Raw genomic sequence first — 18,237 nt, 5'->3', positions numbered from 1 at the left:
CCGAAGGCGAAGGCCCCCGACGCGGCTGCGTCGGCGCCGAAGGGGGTCATGGACCCGAAGACGGTTCCGAGGAAACGTCAGGCCGACGACGCGCCTAGACATGGGGCGTCGGGGCCGAAGAAGAAGTCTACCGGTGATCAGGCTCTCGAAGATGAGGGGTCGCTCGAGCCGGTTCAGCCCTCGGCAGCCTTTACGAAAAAAGTGGGGGACTCCTTACAGCGGATCCGGAAGTCCACTGAGGTTCCTGCTCAGGACACCGTAGCGCCTACGCTCACGCCTAAGCCTACTAAAGAGCAAACGCCCATTCGTTTTACCCTTCCACCCAAGTCGGCGCCGAAGGCCTTCGCGCCGAAACAGGGCGGGCACGCAAAGGAGGTATTGACGCCGAAAGCTGCCTTGGTGGTGTCGAAGCTTCGGCTCCAACCGCTTGCGGTGGAGGAACGTCGTGAGGTATTCATCGACGCCAACACCGGAAAATTGTCGCTCCTCAAACGAAAGATTACGTCGGAGCCGGCCTTGGAACCTTTTAAGATTCCGCTCAAGAACAAGAAGTACTCTGCGGACTCTTCGGCTCTGATGGAACCTGTGTCCCCACAGGCCTTGGAACACTCGCCGACGCATTCCCCCCGCGCCTGATGCGGACGAGGAAGATGCCGAGTACACCTATCCTGCGTACTCGGATCCGGAAGAGGAGCATGTGCCCTGGGCCGCAGGAGGCGACGCGGAGGACCCGCAGTCGGGTCAGGACACTCAACTTTTCGCCGCCAAGACGTCCCCGACAGAGGACTCGGCGGCCTTCAATGCCTTAATAGAGAGAGCTGCGGCGAACCATGACGTCGAACTGCACTCGGACCCCGTGGATGCGGACTTCTTAGTCGACACCTTCTCGGTAGCCGAAAAGCAAGTCAAGACACTACCGATGCTTAAAGGGGTGCTGAAACATGCACAGGAGGTTTTCAAGGAGCCCACCCGGGCGCGGGTGGTCAACCCTCGCATCGACAGGAAATATAAAGCGGCGCCCACGGATCCCACGTATATTAAGGGACACTTGCCATTGGACTCCCTGGTGGTTTCCAACGCTCGGAAGAGGGCGAATTCGCAGACTACTGGTGACGCTCCTCCCCCAGACAAAGAGTCCAAGATCTTTGAGGCATCAGGCAAACGCATTGCTGCACAGGCAGCTAACATCTGGAGGATCTCTAACACCCAAGCCCTGCTTGCACGTTATGATAGGGCCCATTATGACACATTAGAGGCCATTCTGCAACACTTGCCTGACCAATACAAGGAGGCGGGAGAGATGCTCATTCAGGAGGGTAAACTCATTACAAATGCATCCATCAAATGTGCCCTAGATGTGGCAGACACTGCCTCCAGGGCTATCAATACAAGTGTGTTACTTAGACGCCATGCCTGGCTTCGAATCTCTGGGTTCAAACCCGACATCCAAACCACGATATTGAGTCAAACAGTGAATCCTGACCATCTGTTTGGCCCTGAGGTGGATGCCTCCCTAGAAAAGATGAAAAAAGATACCGAAACTGCCAAATCTATGGGGGCTTTACAAAGTCAGCAGTTTCGGGGTGGTTCCTTTCGCCGCTCCAATTCAAGAGGCACCTCAAGGGGACAGGCATCCCAGTCCACACAATACTACAAGGGTAACACCCAGCCCTCGTATAACAACAACAAGGGCAGGGGTGGCTACAGAGGCAATAATATCAAAGGCAGGGGACGTGGAAACAATGGCTCCAGGTCCACCACCACCAACAAGCAGTGACGTCTTGTCACTGCCCCCCGATCACACGACACCTGTCGGGGGGAGACTCCAGCAGTTCCTGCCGGTTGGAGGACCATCACCACGGACAGGTGGGTGAGGTCTCTTATCCAGTACGGGTACTGTCTAGAACTTACGTCCATTCCACCGGACATACCGCCAAGAAGCCGTGCTATGTCCGGCGAGCACTTGACCTTGTTGCAGCAAGAAGTTCTAGTCATGCTGCAAAAAGGGGCGATAGAGCTCGTTCCATTGCAAGAGCGGGGAACAGGGGTTTACTCCCTGTATTTTTTGATCCCCAAAAAGGACGGATCACTCAGACCGATCCTGGACCTCAGGCCCCTGAACTGGTACATCAACTCGGAGCACTTCCATATGCTCACATTGCAGCAGGTGCTTCCCCTGCTTCAACAGGGGGACTTTCTGGCTACGCTGGATCTGAAGGATGCCTATTTTCATATTCCCCTGCATCCTTCCCACCGAAAGTATCTCAGATTCACGATCTTAGACCAGCATTACCAGTTCAGAGTCCTGCCGTTCGGGGTCACCACGGCACCAAGAGTATTTACGAAATGCCTAGCGACTGTGGCGGCGCATCTCCGTCGCCAGCACGTCCACGTCTTTCCATACCTGGACGACTGGCTCATTCAAGCAAAGACGGAACAGCAGTGCGTAGACCACGTGTCACGCACCATTCACCTCCTGCACGATCTGGGATTCTCTCTGAACTAACCAAAGTCCCATCTCCAGCCCGCCCACGTGCGACAGTATCTGGGCGCGACAATCGACACTCTGGCAGCCACTGCGCAGCCGAATTCAGTGAGAATCGCCAGTATCCAGGCGCTGATCCAACGATTCAGACCCCAACACTCGCTTCCAGCGAAGGTGTTCATGCAGTTGATAGGCATGATGGCCTCCTGCATCTCCATTGTCCCGCACGCGAGACTACATATGCGTCCGCTTCAGGAGTGCCTAGCACGTCAGTGGACTCAGGCTCATGGGCAACTGACAGACCTAGTGTTGGTGAGCGGTCGGGCGTACAACTCTCTGCATTGGTGGAATCCACAAAAACTTTGCAAGGGCCGACCATTCCAAGAGCCTGTCCCACAGATCATCCTGACGACGGACGCCTCTCTCCAGGGATGGGGAGCGCATGTACTCCACTACACTGTGCAGGGACTATGGACACTTCAGCAAAGGAAGATGCACATCAATGTGTTGGAACTGATGGCAATCTTCATGGCCTTAAAGGCGTTCAAAGTACATCTGTGCAACAAGGTCGTGTTGATCCGGACGGACAACATGACGGCCATGTACTACATCCAGAAGCAGGGAGGTACACACTCTCCACAGCTGTCTCATCTGGCTCGGAGCATGTGGAAGTGGGCCATTCAGAGGAACATCTTCCTCATGGCAGAGCATCTCCCGGGCAAGGACAATCAAATGGCAGATCTGCTCAGCAGGCACAGCCATCAAATGCACGAGTGGGAGATACATCCATCAGTACTCCAACCGTACTTCCAAAAGTGGGGTCATCCAGAGATAGACCTGTTCGCCACAAAGGAGAACGCAAAATGCCAAAGCTTCGCCGCCAGGTTCCCACACCCCCATTCACAGGGCAATGCGATGTGGATGAACTGGTCAGGCAGATTTGCGTACGCTTTTCCCCCAGCACCTCTGATACCGCTGGTGGCACGCAAGCTCAGGCAACACTCGATGACGCTCATCCTGGTTGCTCCAACGTGGGCTCGCCAACCATGGTACACCACGTTTCTGGAACTCTCCGTGGTACCGCATCAAAGGCTTCATCTCACTCCCAGCCTTCTGACGCAGAGCCATGGCGACATTCAGCACCCAGATCCGCAACAGCTCAACCTGGCGATCTGGCTCCTGAAGTCCTAGAGTTTGGCTACCTCAATCTTCCTCCCGATTGCATGGACATCATTCGGGAGGCAAGGAAGCCCACTACTAGAGCTTGTTATGCGGCTAAATGGAAGAGGTTTGTCATCTACTGTGTGGACCACAGCATTGACCCGCTAGATGCTTCCATTCAAAACATCATATGTTACCTCTTTCACCTGTATCGATGTAATCTAGCGTACTCTTCCATCCGCATTCACCTGTCTGCTATGGCAGCGTACCTCCAGAATAGGCAGCACCTGTCACTCTTTAAGGTCCCTGCTATCAAGGCTTTTCTGGAAGGACTCAAAAGGGTCATTCCACCAAGGACTCCACCAGCCCCAGAATGGAACCTCAATGTGGTTCTTACAAGGCTGATGGGTCCTCCCTTTGAGCCACTGCACTCTTGTGAGCTCCAGTTTTTAACTTGGAAGGTTGCGTTCTTAGTAGCAATTACATCGCTACGGAGGGTTAGCGAGCTGCAGGCGCTCACCATCCAAGAACCTTTCTTCCAGGTACATGCTAACAGGGTGGTGCTCCGCACTAACCCTAAATTCTTACCCAAAGTGGTCTCACAGTTCCACATAAACCAAACAATTGAATTGCCGGTGTTTTTCCAAAACCCAGAGACGCTGGCGGAGCGTATGCTCCACACTCTTGATGTGAAAAGGGCCTTGATGTACTATGTGGACAGGACAAAAGATTTCCGCAAAACCAAACAACTTTTTGTTGCTTTTGCCACACAACACAAGGGAAATGCAATCTCCAAAGCGGGGATTGCTAGATGGATAGTAAAGTGCATTCAGATCTGTTACGCTAAAGCTAAGCGCACTCTCACTATCCCACCGAGGGCCCACTCCACTAGGAAGTTGGGGGCCTCTATGGCTTTCCTAGGTAACATTCCCTTAGAAGACATCTGTAGAGCAGCCACATGGTCTACCACACATACTTTCACTAAGCATTACTGTGTAGACGTGCATTCCAAACAGCAGGCAGCTGTTGGTCAGGCTGTTCTAAAAACGCTTTTTCAGACTGCTGCAGCTGGCACGGGCGGCCGCCGTTAATGGAGGGACTGCTATGTATTCTATGCACAGATATGAATTCAGCAGCCCACATGCCTCGAACTGCGAATGCTACTTACCAGTATGCATCTGTTCTTGGCATGTAGGGCTGCTGACATTCATATCGCCCACCCTCCTCCCCGGCGCCTGTAGCAGCTGCAGTATTTATTCATATACACACATATGCTCATAGCATGGTCATCACTCACTTTCTTCACTCCATCTCTGCCAATGGCTAAAAACAATCTGGGGATGGAGGCGATGCCCATGCGCACTGTAGTCCAGGGGAGTAGCCACCTATCTCGTGATACTTCGAAGACTCTTCCAGGACAACAATGTGCAATCATCCGGACCCAACACTAGGTGGCGGACTATGCACAGATATGAATGTCAGCAGCCCTACATGCCAAGAACAGATGCATACTGGTAAGTAGCATTTGCAATATATCCGCTCCCAGGTTCCTTAACATTAAAGAACCACTCGGACACCTCAAGTGCTGCAACTTTGATTTAATAGCAAAGGGAAAAACGACGCGTTTCGGGGATTAGCCCTTGATCACGCTCGTAAACAATCAGTGCCACCATGTTTAAATACATTTCATAAAAACTTTACACCTCACGTGATTTTCACACGCAACTGTGGCGGCCATCTTATAAGGTGCATTTCTGCTCCTAAAACATGTGTAATGTGATATGTTTGTATCCATCACTGACATATTAAATCCATATAACATTAATTAAGGATGTCATAATGTAGCTAAATGTTTTTGTAAATATTTCCAATCCATGCGGTTTTCAAATCATTTGCGCATATTCAGCGTATCGAAACGTCGTCGACATTTTAACAATTCTGTAATCTCTTCAGATTGTGTCAATATTGTTACAGTAATTGTTTGTCTGAACTTGCTTTACAATTGTGTTAATGATGCAAGGGACAGTTGGCTCCCACTCTCTTTTTGCCTGATATTCTTTAATTCTTTTTTCTTTCTTATTTCTCTCACCTCTGAACCTTGTTCAAGTGTGCTCTGGATAGGTACAGGCTTGTACCCTATCAGCTTCTGAATCAGACCCCTCTGGTGGTCTCTCCTACCTTGTTTTTATATTTTGATTAAAAAGATTCAGGCCCGGCTGGGTACTGAAAAACTTTCTGATATAGTACTGATTCGAGTCTATATTCCATTGTATTGTTTTGAATTTCTAATCCTAAGGACCGTTGTTCTCCTTAATAATCATTTTTCTAGAGCCGTGTTCTTGGTCCTGGACAGTGAAGCAGTGAGCTTCTCTTCCTTGACTTAGTTTGAGTTTCCTTACAGCGTGCAAATCTGTGGTTCTGTCCTGGGTTCTGTATTTCTCCTCAGCTTCCTCGCGTTGTACTTTTCATCGACTGCGGGGTTTGTGCCAACAACCTCATGCATTGCAGGCCTTGCTTAGACCCACTTTCCCAGCTGAGCATTATCACAGATCTATCAGTCTCCACCGGCAAACATGATTATGCAAGGTGCCTAGACCCTTCAGCATTCTGTCAACACGTCAACAATCTAGGCAGACAACATGACCGCTTTATGCTATAAATTGATGAAGGGGGCACTCACTCCACCCCTTCCCAATCTGTCTGCTCTAGCCTAGGACATCTGGCACTGGGCAATCCACAGCAAAATGCTCCCGTTAGTGGAGCATCTGCTGTCGGTGGATGGCGACTTTGTGGCTCTCGTAGCAGGATGCATCAACAAGTCCACGAGTGAGAACCCTACCTAGAAGTTCTATACAGGCACTTTCAGCGGTGGGGAACCAGTGCCATCAACCTCTTTGCCACTCCAAAAAAACACAAAATTCACAAACTTCACCTCCAGATTTCCAGTTTATGGACAGTGCATTATGGATGAACTGGTTAAGGACATTGGCATACGCTTTTCCTCCTCTCCCACCCATTCTGTATGTGGCGTGGAAAAGGAGCCATGTGTCCATGACATTCATCCTAGCAAACTGGGCCAGACTGCCTCCTTCCCTGTGCTTCTAGAGATGTCCATCGACCCTCACAATTAGTTACAGATCAAGCTAAATCTTTTTTCACATCAACTTGGCCAAATCAGGTACTCAAACCCTAAGTAGCTCTACCTAGCGATCTAGCACTTGGACTTAAAGCTTGGCCACCAAAACCTCCCAGATGAGTATGACCATATTGCATGAGGCTCGTACACCTTTTACATGTGCATGTACTCAAGCCAAGTGAAAATTTTTTAGTTATTGCATCTCAAAACATTTAAACCATTTTAAGTTCAAGGTTCAAGACATCAGTAAACTTTCACACCTACAGAAAACAGGCCTTTCATATAATCAATGTCTTCACCCTAGCCGCTGTAGCTGTGTACATGCAATATAGGGAATGCTCATCACTCCTCCGCATTCATGTGGCTACAGTGTTACAGCATTCATGGAGAGACTCAAAAATATTCCCCTCAAGAACTCCACCTGTCCCTGTGTGTGGTACCTCAAAATTGTTCTCACATGGCTTAAAGGTCCACCTTTTGAACCCCTACACTCTTGCAATCTACATTTTATATCCTGGAAAGTGGCTTTCCTTGAAGCTATTACCTTGCTGAGAAATATATAGTCACAAGCACTTATTATTCAATAACTATTCATTCAAATGCACAAAGACTAGTTGGTCCCTTGATTTAATCCAAAGTTCTTGCTCAAGGTGGTTTCACATTTTCACATCAACCAGACTATGTAGGTGGCTGTGTTCTTTCCACAACCCAATTCAGTAGCGGAAAGAGCACTGTAAGACTTCAAGGTGGCTCTCTGGTACTACACTCGCTGGACCATGTTCTTCAGCAAAACTGACCAACTTTTTGTAGCGTGTGTTAAAACAACCTAAGTCACCTCATTTCCAGGGCTGGCATTGCAAGATGGTTTTTCAAGTGTATTTTAAGCATTCTACGCCAGAGCTGCACTCTGTACCTCCCAGGGGGCACACTATAAGTGAAAGGTGTAGTTGACCATGTCTTTCTTAGTTATGTTCCCATGCCTACACATCTGCATGGAAGCTACTTGGTAAATGCCAAACACCTTTACAGAGCATTACTGTCAACATACTAGTCCGTCAGCAGACTATGGTCGGCCAAACTGTGTTATTAACATTGTTTGAAATATCAGCATCATCGGCCCACTAGGTACTCCTTCGGAGGAAACTGCTTTTCAGTCGATGCAACTCCACAAACACAGACTATTACTCTGGCCCTTATTCTCACTGACATTGTAAATGCTTTTTTCAGTGAAGGCATTGCCCCAGCTTCCTTCACAAATCTGTTGTTAAAGTTCTTCTTTAAAAAATAACTTGACCCTTATGTTGGGCAATTTCAGGCCCACGTCTCCCCCTTTTTACCAACATACTGGAAAAACTTGTTACCGATCAACTGCTAACCTTTGCAGAGATCAATAGACTTCTAAGCAAAAATCAAGGGGGCTTCTGATCCGGTAGTTCCATGGAGTTGGTGATTCTCACCGCAGTCGATGAGTTGTGTACTCGGATTAATAGGAGAGGCTCAGGAGCATTATTGCTGCTGCATCTTTTCACAGCATTTGACACTATAACCTTCTTCTTGACCAGCTTAACTCTCTAGGAGTCGAGGACACTCCAATCAAAGGGATTGGCTCCTTTCTAGGAGAATGGGTACAAATCATCCAACCAAGCACTTTCGCCTCCTGTGCTTTCCCGATGAGCTGAGGTGTCCCTCAAGGTTGAACCTACATATGGTATTGTTTGCAAAACTGCTCACTCACTCACACGCTGTTATATTTTACACGGATGACCCCCAACTGATCATTAACCTTTAAGGTAACCCCCTAAAGTCCTGAATCTCAGCATCTTTGTTGCTAAACTAGTTCTTAATGCTCAGATCGCTAAACTTTCCTCTTTTTCTTTGTTTTCCTTCTTTCTGGACAGAATCATGGTATTGCCAGATAAACCAAAAAATGTCAAGCACGTTGGTCAGAAGCATCCTTCATCTTAAAAAATGTGAGACTCTTCTCATCGAAAGTCTGTCTTGGCTACCTGTCAACAAAAGGACGTGTTCCAGGTCCCAACACCTGTTTGTCCTACTCACTGGAACCGCTGCTTTTTTAGTGTGAAAGGCCCCACTTCTAGAACACTAACCTCCTTGATTTTCATGCCAGTGATCAACTGATTAATTTCAGGAACGCCCTTAAAACATGGCTGTTCTTTTATTACCAGTCTTCCTCTTTGTCCAGTGGCTGGATACAAGCACCATGATACGCTGTTTGCCGTTTTTGTGTTCTATACCGATTTCTCCCATAAATAATTGCAGCCGTACATGCTGTGAACAGAAAATGTTACTTACCCTGTAAGTGTTAGTCTGTAGGGTGTAGTACTGTAGGTTCATATACTCCTGCACTCTTTCCTGGAAGCTAGCAGTGATGGAATGTGTACCTTTCTCACACTATTTAATTAACAAGTTACAATGCACATGGCACATCACTGTAGTCGTACTCCACATTCACTTTTTACCTGCTGAGCGGAAAACAATCTAGAGTGGAGTCTGAACCCATGTGTATTGTGGACTAAGGGAGGAGTCGCACTGCGTCCTGTCACTCAAATCCTTCAAAGAAAAAAAAAAAACAATTTGTAATGTCCAATTTGTACTATCCAGGCCTAACACTAGATGGCGGGAGTGTGCAGATCATTTGTATCTACAGCTCTACACACTACAAACTGGTGCTTGGAGGGTAAGTAACCTTTTCCATCCACGAACCGCTAATGACACTGCATACTTAAAGCATTTCCACACTGTTAGCCTTGCAGCCTTCCAAAGTTAAAGTTGCTCAAACACAGACAGATGGATGACTCCTATGTTCGAATCACATTTGCCTTATCGCTCAGCACAACCAATCTGACTTTCAGAAAATACTTAAAGGCTGCCTTTGGCGTCTAGCAATTAATAGACTTGCATATCTGGAAGTGGTTGGTCAAGCAGCAGAGTGACCAGCCCGCAGCAAAACTTACTGTATATGGTTGATAATCCATTAAAACTTGTCGCTTTCACCCAACGAACTTTACCTACTACTTTTGATGCACCAATAACCATTATTTCCCTATCTCTATCAGGACAATCATTTTATTTCTAGAATCTCTAGATATTGCTGCAAGGTAGCATGTTGGTCTTGAAAACCCAAAACAGATGTATAAGTCTAATACTAGGGACTGAATGTAAAGTTACATTTAGGTGATGTCCTCGTTTCTGCTAAACAAACATGTGGTTCACAATCTTGAACAGTAGATTTCACTTGGGGGCTTTGCTCCCGTGATCAGGTAGTAATGAGGAGGTGTTTCTGTTTGTGTACACAATTGAGAATTCTTCGTTTTATTTTTTGTTTTTCTGTTCTCTTTCGTAATCAGTCCTCAATATTAATAGTGTTTTCTCACATTAATCTTAATTAAATGAATCTCAGTTTAGCAAAAAATCGTACTGATTTATGACCTAGTAGGCACTTCTGTATGAAACTAAGTTTTTTTTTTTTATCTTTCTCCAGGAATTCAATCTAATCGATCGCAGAGAGCTTGCACCGCTGCAGGAATTGATTGACAAGCTAACTTCTAAAGACAGATAAACAAAATTCAACGAGTGCAAATTGGCTTTTCTTTGAAGCAATCCTTCTTTACAATGTTAAGTTGTTTCAGGCAGCCAAGATCCAGTGTCTTTGCTTCAACTAGGGAAACCATGTTATTTTTATCTTGTGACGCACGGTAAAATATTTGCTTGTGTGTGTGGATTTTTTTTTATACAAATATTGAGATGCTTCAAAGCTTCGGTCCATAGTTTTAATACAACCACTTTAGGAAAACTGTACTGTATCTTTGAGTTTAGAGTGTCTGCTGTATCACGCATAAGGCCTTATTTGCATACTGTTTTCTTCTCTATACCTGTACGTCACTGCACATTGAACTTGATGCATAAACATTTTAAAGTGTTTTACATTCAAGACATAGAGACTGTTGTAGGCTTTAGGTGAAACAAAGCAAGCATTGCCTTAGGGTGTCAGAAGCAGAACGGATACATTGATTCATGCCATGAGTGCGTACATGGCTTAAGTTGTATGAAATGTTTTTACTATATAAGAGCTTATTTTACTTTTTATGAGTTTGTCTATTAAATTGTGCCACCTGGAAGGAATAGAGGAGACCACAAACATGCAAACCCAAAGGTTAGTTTCCCAAAGGCACTTTAATCCTTGTGAAGACAAATTGAATGTGGTATTTGGCAGTGCTGGTGGGTGGATCCTGTGCTGGGCTCGCTGTAACCTATCCATATTGTCTTTTAAAGACCTCTGTTGTCAAAGTGCCTTACCAGGCTTACTTCTGAGGTGCAAAGCACATGTATTATTGATCTGGGCCATTGCCAAAACTCTGTCAACTGCTAGTGATACCTGTTTTGGAATGTCTTACAATGAAAAGCCATATTTTGTTAGCATCTTTAATATCAAGCTTTTAATACAGGAATGAGAATATGCTTTAACGCAGATGTATATTTATGTATATCTGGTATCCTAGTCTGCAGACAAACCAAGCAGCGGAGCCTATGGATTTACTGGGACTTCAAATTCGAAAATGCATGGCTGGTCTTATACTGCTATTCCATCCAGGGGTGCAATGAAGACTCCTATTGCTGAAGTTTCAGCCAAAGCTGTTATACTTTTAAATTGATCATCTCTCGTGCGTAAGCAGATTCAAAGTAGGGTTACCAAAATAGTGTGATGAAAACTGTTAGCAATAAGAGCATTAGCAAACCCTTGTCACTCTGTTTCATGGTTAGTGAAATGAAAGCTCATACCAGTGGCTGCCTGTTTGTCATACCTGCGCCTCTGAATGTCCAAATGGGATTATCGCTGTTATTGCACAATCTGATGGATCCTGTTTACAAATCGGGAACAGCTGCAAGGAATTCTCAGAGTATCCATGGGGATTATAAACTCACCAGTGTGGCCAAAGAAACATCGCCTTAAAAATGAAAGGGGGCGGGGGAGGGCGGGAAACAAACCAAGAGCTTTGTAGAGCGCTCAGATTTTGACAGATGATTTAAAGCAGTCTGTGAACCAGAAAGTTGCTGGATGTCAAATGCCGATGGCCACAGTGGAATGCGTCGAACTACCATGTAATGCCTGTTTTTTTTTGGGGCACACTTTTTTAGGTGGGTGTGCCAGGTTCCCGCAAATTTCTTTTAGTTATGATACTTCTTTAGACGAATGTATCTTCCTATTAGATTACCAGTGTTCAAGTCTTCAAGTCGGCACTAGAGTATCTGCTACATTTGAATAGGTTTCCTAGCACTATGTACCTTTTTGTTTTCAGTTATACTTGTCTTCTGTCTTGACAGTTGCATCACACTTTTCTCGTGTAATCTTTAAAGGCATGCCTGTGTTTACCTGTGTCCTCTTAATATGATATGCATCCTGAATGGCCAGTTGTAAGATTAATGCTGCTGTAAATCTCAGGCAGCAGCTAGTTTTTTTTCCATGTGCTTCTAACTTGCCATTCTACATCCTGTCCCTCATAGTATTAGGTGGAAAGGAACGCAACATACAAAAGTGTACCAACTTTACAAAAGAGGAACATGAATCAGCACTTGGAACTTGTTTGGTCTACAATACTCAAATGAATAACTCCTTTGGCCCTTGTTGACAGGACATGTTGACTGTCGGTGTTTAGTAAAAGATCACTAAATTAATGTCACTTTTAACACAGTGCCTGATGAGGGAATGTTCCATTTTGCTTTCAGCTAGTCCTTGGTTGTTGACTTGTCTCGTAGTTTGTACGAAAAATGTCAGAATATGAGTTCAGTTCCTATGGTGTAAAAAAAAAACTAGGGGCAGCTAAGCCTAATAAACAGCACACTACAACTATTTTCAGTAATTTTACACAAACCTTGCCCACCACCATAGACTGGTTCCCACAGCCCCAAAAAAAGCCGAACATAAATAGGAGAGGTAATATAACAGTGTTCATTTTCTTTCCTAAGTTCGATTTCCAGTTGCTCAACAGTTTAAAATGAATGCTCTTGAAGATTGTGTCCTTGAAAGTTCATTCTTTATTCCAAGTCAAAATCTGGAATATGCACTGAATCAACAGCCAAACAGTTTTTCTCCTGAGGCAGGAAAGCGCTTCTTCTGGGTTATGATGTCACTTCTGGAAAAAGTTCTGTGGTTGAGTAATTAGTGTTTGCTGTTTTAGTTATACAAGTGTCCTATCAGATCTATGAAGCAGTAAAGGCAATGTTCACAAATCTCAAACTGACAATTCCAGTGATCAGTCACTAGTAACGTCATAGCTCAGGAACCATATAAAAGTAACTAGGAGTCCATTCTATTTCATGTTGCCAAAGTGCCAGTCTAGTCAGCCTCAAATGTCCGCAAGTTTTTGATGGTATAGCTTACCATAGTTTCAAATATGTATTTTTCCACTGATTCCAAACCAAGTCAAGCTTCATACTACTGTGCACAGTTGTTCACCATCTGCAGAAGGCTTGGGTTTAGGAGATGTGCTGCATTTTTGGATTAGAGCCAGTTATTTTCTTTGGGTGCCCTGTTTTGTCGTTGTTTGGCTACAAGTATTCGAAATAGATGTATTCAGTAGGCAGTGCCTGCTTACAAACATGAGTAAAGCATGTACAGAGTAAGATCTAACTTTACTGTAAGTGACTGCAGTAGACTTTGCAAACCTCTAGAGATAACTGCCTAAAAAATAACATAAAGCAGCTCTTGTTGAAAGAAAATAGATCATAGGTCTGCCACCCCTTGAATCATTGGTTCAAATTTTCAGGACTTGCAGCTTTAAGTTTTTGTGGGTTCCCAATACAAGCGATATTAGCCTGGATTAAAAAACGCGTACAGCTGCTTACAGTTTTAGATAGATTGGTGTTAAATCCTACCGGATAGGTTTCTTTTGCACATTATTTAATATTTGCTAGACTGAGGATAATTTGCAAAGCTGTACTTGGACGTCTGCCTTTGGGCTCTATTGTAAGAAGACTACCAAGTGGATACGGCCAACTCGTGTTTCGTAAGTGGAATAGATACAGTCAAGTGTTTAATAGTAACCATACCTATTTTCTGTTAAGCCTAGAAACAAAGATTACCTTGAGAACACGAGATGCAGATGCTTTCCTTTGACTTTACTTCACTCTAAGTACATAAAAGGTGTTTTTGATCTCAAACACTCGAGCTTTGCATATAGAAGAATACATTATAATTATGGAGACATTTCCTTTTTACCTGCATACTATGCAGTGTGCATTTTGACTGTACCGTTATGGTAGGAAATGCCTGGTTGTTGTTTTATAACCTTGACCTTGTATGAGTTTGCTGCTTTTCATCTTTATAAATGTACCCCCTCTACATTTATTCCTCCCTGCCTCCTATTTTAATACGTTTTATCATGCCGGCTAAGCTGGGGTTTTCTTTTCTTTTTATTTTATGTTAACATTTCTTTTTTAAAAGCCCTTTCCATAGCCGGCCACATCTTCTTGTTGGAGTTATTACTTATCGAGACAAGTATTATTTCTGACAATTTTGCCCTTCTCTCGAGCCTACCATTTTACGGGTTTGTTTTTTCAAGTTCATACAAGTAACCAAATATGTAATAAATTGGTAATTCCTACATCGGGATTTTACCGATCGTAACGGACTCTTCAAAATGACGATGCCATTTCATACTGTCCTCTCAAGGGTTTAGTTTTTCTTAAGAGTTTTTTTTTTAAGCAGTTCCACACTTCATTTTATTTGCCCATAAACAACAAATTCAAATTAAGTCCACGTTCTATATGCCTAACTGCAGTCTTCAAATTGGGTACAATGCGTTCTTTAAAATAAAATGGGCGTTAGTTGCTGTATTTTTCAGGGGACTGACGTTTTATAGCTTCTAAATTGCATTGTTATTTTTGTACATGCGCAACGAGCAAATGATGTTGGGGATGAAGGAGTAGGCTTACTTTGCTAAAAGGCAGCAAAATAAAAGCTGGTGTGGTGAAGGTTTCACTAAAGAATATTTTAGCCACTATTTTTAGGTTAAATAACACGTTTACCCGCTGGTATTTGCTTAAGTCTAGTGGTGACGATACTGATTGGCGAAAGTTGAGACAAGACAGTTAATGTTTTCCTTTATTGGAATATGAATCCTGGTTAGCGAGCAATGAAATATGCTAGTGTGATTTATTTGCTGAATTTTGTTGCTCTGCTGTTTCACTCGAAGCAATACATTCAAAAGTTAGTGAGGTTAAAAAATCATGCCATCGCTGAGGTGAATTTTTTATGTGGTGAAGTTACAAATCGGTTTTGAATGAGCGATTAGCCACAATAGCAGCCTTCACATGTTCACACTTAGTTCCTTATTTTGACATCTGGAAGCAGTGAAAGCAGAAGTATGATTTTTTGATAAATGCAACATGCGGCCTACTCTGTAAGTTAACTGTGCCAATATTGCTTCTGATTTTAACACATTGTCGAATTACATTTTACTTTAAGCCGAAATAACATAATTATAAAAAAGTAAAAAGTGTAAATCTGAAAATCCGGCACCACGTGAGAGATGTAAATAATGTGTATAAACTGTGATGGGATTAAAACAAATATTTAAAATCTCGGGGTGTTTTTCAGTAAAAGAAAAGCGAATGGTGTTTATAAGAAAAAAACAATAAAATAGCTATGTTTGACTACAGTTGCTTGGTGTATTTATTTCCAGGCTCTTTTTTTTGTTCACCACCTCATTACTTAATGTCATTGCAGTGTTTTCTTGGATGATATTTTCTTTCAAGAAAGTGGAATTTTAAACTGCAGTTTAATAATTGTGTTTTTTAGGTCTATACCTAACAGAGAGCGTAGCTGCCTGGTTTGCTAAAAACATCTTGGGGCCATTCAGAAAGCTTCCCTGGCAATGCATTCAGCCTGTTTTTGTACCATTGGCTTTGTGGTTTGTAACTCACATGTTCTAGCTTTATGCTGGCTTTATTTGTTTTAGGATGTCCAGGATGAGTCCGAACCCCTCCCCCCCCCCCCCCCCCTTATCTTGCTAGATGCTGGGGGTTGGATTTTTTTTTAGCACACATTTAAATGAACTGTGCAAGTATTTCACAATATATAAATTATGAACGCACAAATGAAGCACATTTTTAAATTCTAAAGTACGCTATGCCAATGCACTCTACACCACTGCACTCTTTGCTACTTCACTCCACACCACTCCAGTCTACTCTGTGCAACTCCACTTGAGGCCACTCTGCACTCTATGCCGATACACAATACGCCAATGCACTTTACTCTGTAACACTCAACTCTATGCCCCTGCGCTCTATGCCACTCTATCTACTCTTCACCACTGCATTCTATGCTTCTTTACGCCATTTTACGACACTGCAATCTACCCTGCACCACTCCACTCAAGCCACCTATCTCTACTCTGAAACAATCTACTTGTAGGCCTCTGCACCCTAGACCTCTGCATTCTACACTAATGCACTCAGCTCTGCACTTCTGTACACTATGGCCCTCTACACCACTGCTCTCGGACACCACTCTGCAACACTCTGTAACACTGCACTCTGTGCCAATGCACTCACTCTGCAACACACGCCACTGCACCCTGCATCACTCCACACTGCGCCACTCTGGCTCTGCATTCTCTGCCACTATACTCTACGCCACTGCACTCTGTGCCACTCTACTCTGCACCACTGCACTCTACTTGACAGCAATCTGCGCCTCTTCATTCTTACGCTGCATTGTACGCTATTTAATTCTAGAAAGCTGCACACTTCTACACCACTGCACTCTACATCACTTTACTCTGCAACACTCTTGCCACTGCACTCTACACAGTCCACTCTACTGTATACCACTGCACTGACGCTACACCAATGCACTCTTACACTCTACACCACTGCACTCTACACCAGTGTACTCTGTGCTAAAGTATTCTATGCCAGTACACACCATGGCTCTGCGCTCCACGCTCATCATCAATCCACACCACTGCACTCTCCTTTATGCCACTGCACTTTACAAAACTATATTCTACTCTGCACCACTGAACTCTACTCTGTACCACTCTACGGCACCCTACTCTGCTCGCCGCCGCTCGGCTCTGCACCACTCCTCTCTGCACCACCCCACACCACTCTGTACTACCCCACATAACTCCACTCTGCACCACTATATTACTGCACATTACTAAGCAACACTGATCTATACCGCTGAAGTCTACGCCACTAAAATCTCCAGCACTTTACGCCAATGCATTATACACCAGTCCATCCTACTGTACTTTACTCTGCGTGACTCCATTCTCCACCATTCCACTCTTCGCCATTCCACTCTGACTCACCACACCTCTCTACACTAATATATTTTAGCCATTCTGAACAGCAGCAGCCACGTTGGTGTACAACATGGCTGACACATTTGCAAAGCCAATAGCTCTTGCCTAGGCAAGACCTGTTTGCTTTGCCACCGCTTGTTATTCATGGCTAAAAAGTAATACAGTGGAAACAAATATTATAGTATTGGCCAAGTAACACTCTACAACTGCAGCAACCGCACTGGTTAATGGCAATAACAGTAAAGTATGCAATACTGGTCATTCCTTGTAACATGTCTAATAGCCATATAATACCCTCCGATCTGGACTTACACCATTTCCAGTCAAAAAGGACCAATTCTAATGGTTGGGGTAGACATAGTTTACCTAACTTTGCTAGATACTGGGTCACAAAGCCTATAACCCTATCAGAGGATGACGTTTAATTGTCTGCGATGAGACATGCCTAGACTGCAGGCAGTGCTTCCAGACCACAGTACTGGAAGATTGTGCCCTATTCAAATGCCAGTTCCAACAGCACACTCACTATAAGTGTCGACGGTAACCCTTGGCGCGGGTTCCAACAGGCAGTTTCCCAGCCCACTACACTGCCCTTACTGCTGTCTGCTATTCGGCTGGAGTGGGACTCTGCCTCCCAGCTCACTGTGTGCCTAGAGGGGCGGGACTGCGCACACCGCAATAAGCGCTGACAGCCCACAGCGCTGGACGTGCTTGGGGCCCTTCATAGTGCAGAAGAGGCTTACCTTTGCATAGTCCAAGAAACATTGTTGACCCAGCCATTCTATGAATCTGGATACACCACTTTTCATGCCAATGTAATTTCTTATGTAAGTGACAGGGCCTCTGGCAGCCTACTGACATGGGGCACCAGTTGTCTCTTCTACTTCAGACACCTCTAACTTGCAAGGCAGTGTCCCATAGGATATGTTTTCAGTGGTGCACATGTGTTACAGCTCATCAGAAACCTATTTAGTGGGTCTTCCTGGAGGCCAATTGCAGGTTAACACTCCTGGTCTTTTTAACATATCATGGAACATCGCTGGGCTGAAGACCAAAGTAGTGGCCCCTGATTGGTTAGAGTATATCGCACAATATGACCCAGAACCAATATTGATTATTTT

The 18,237-nt window shown here is 44.7% G+C and overlaps 1 protein-coding gene across 1 annotated transcript in view; it reads left to right on the top strand.

Annotated features, from left to right (window-relative positions):
* Positions 1 to 15,460, top strand: part of MOB1B (MOB kinase activator 1B) — a 251,585-nt gene extending 236,125 nt beyond the window's left edge. Inside the window, exon 6 of the mRNA XM_086961765.1 lies at positions 10,285 to 15,460. Coding sequence (XP_086817891.1) covers positions 10,285 to 10,362 — 78 coding nt within the window. The 3' untranslated portion in view covers positions 10,363 to 15,460. The remainder of the gene's footprint in view (positions 1 to 10,284) is intronic.
* Positions 15,461 to 18,237: the final 2,777 nt, after the last annotated feature.

Source organism: Lissotriton vulgaris, chromosome 3_1 (assembly GCF_964263255.1).
Source record: "Lissotriton vulgaris chromosome 3_1, aLisVul1.2, whole genome shotgun sequence".
NCBI classification, from domain to species: domain Eukaryota; kingdom Metazoa; phylum Chordata; class Amphibia; order Caudata; family Salamandridae; genus Lissotriton; species Lissotriton vulgaris.
Note: the sequence above shows the minus strand (reverse complement) of the source record. Positions and strands in the feature narration are given on the sequence as shown.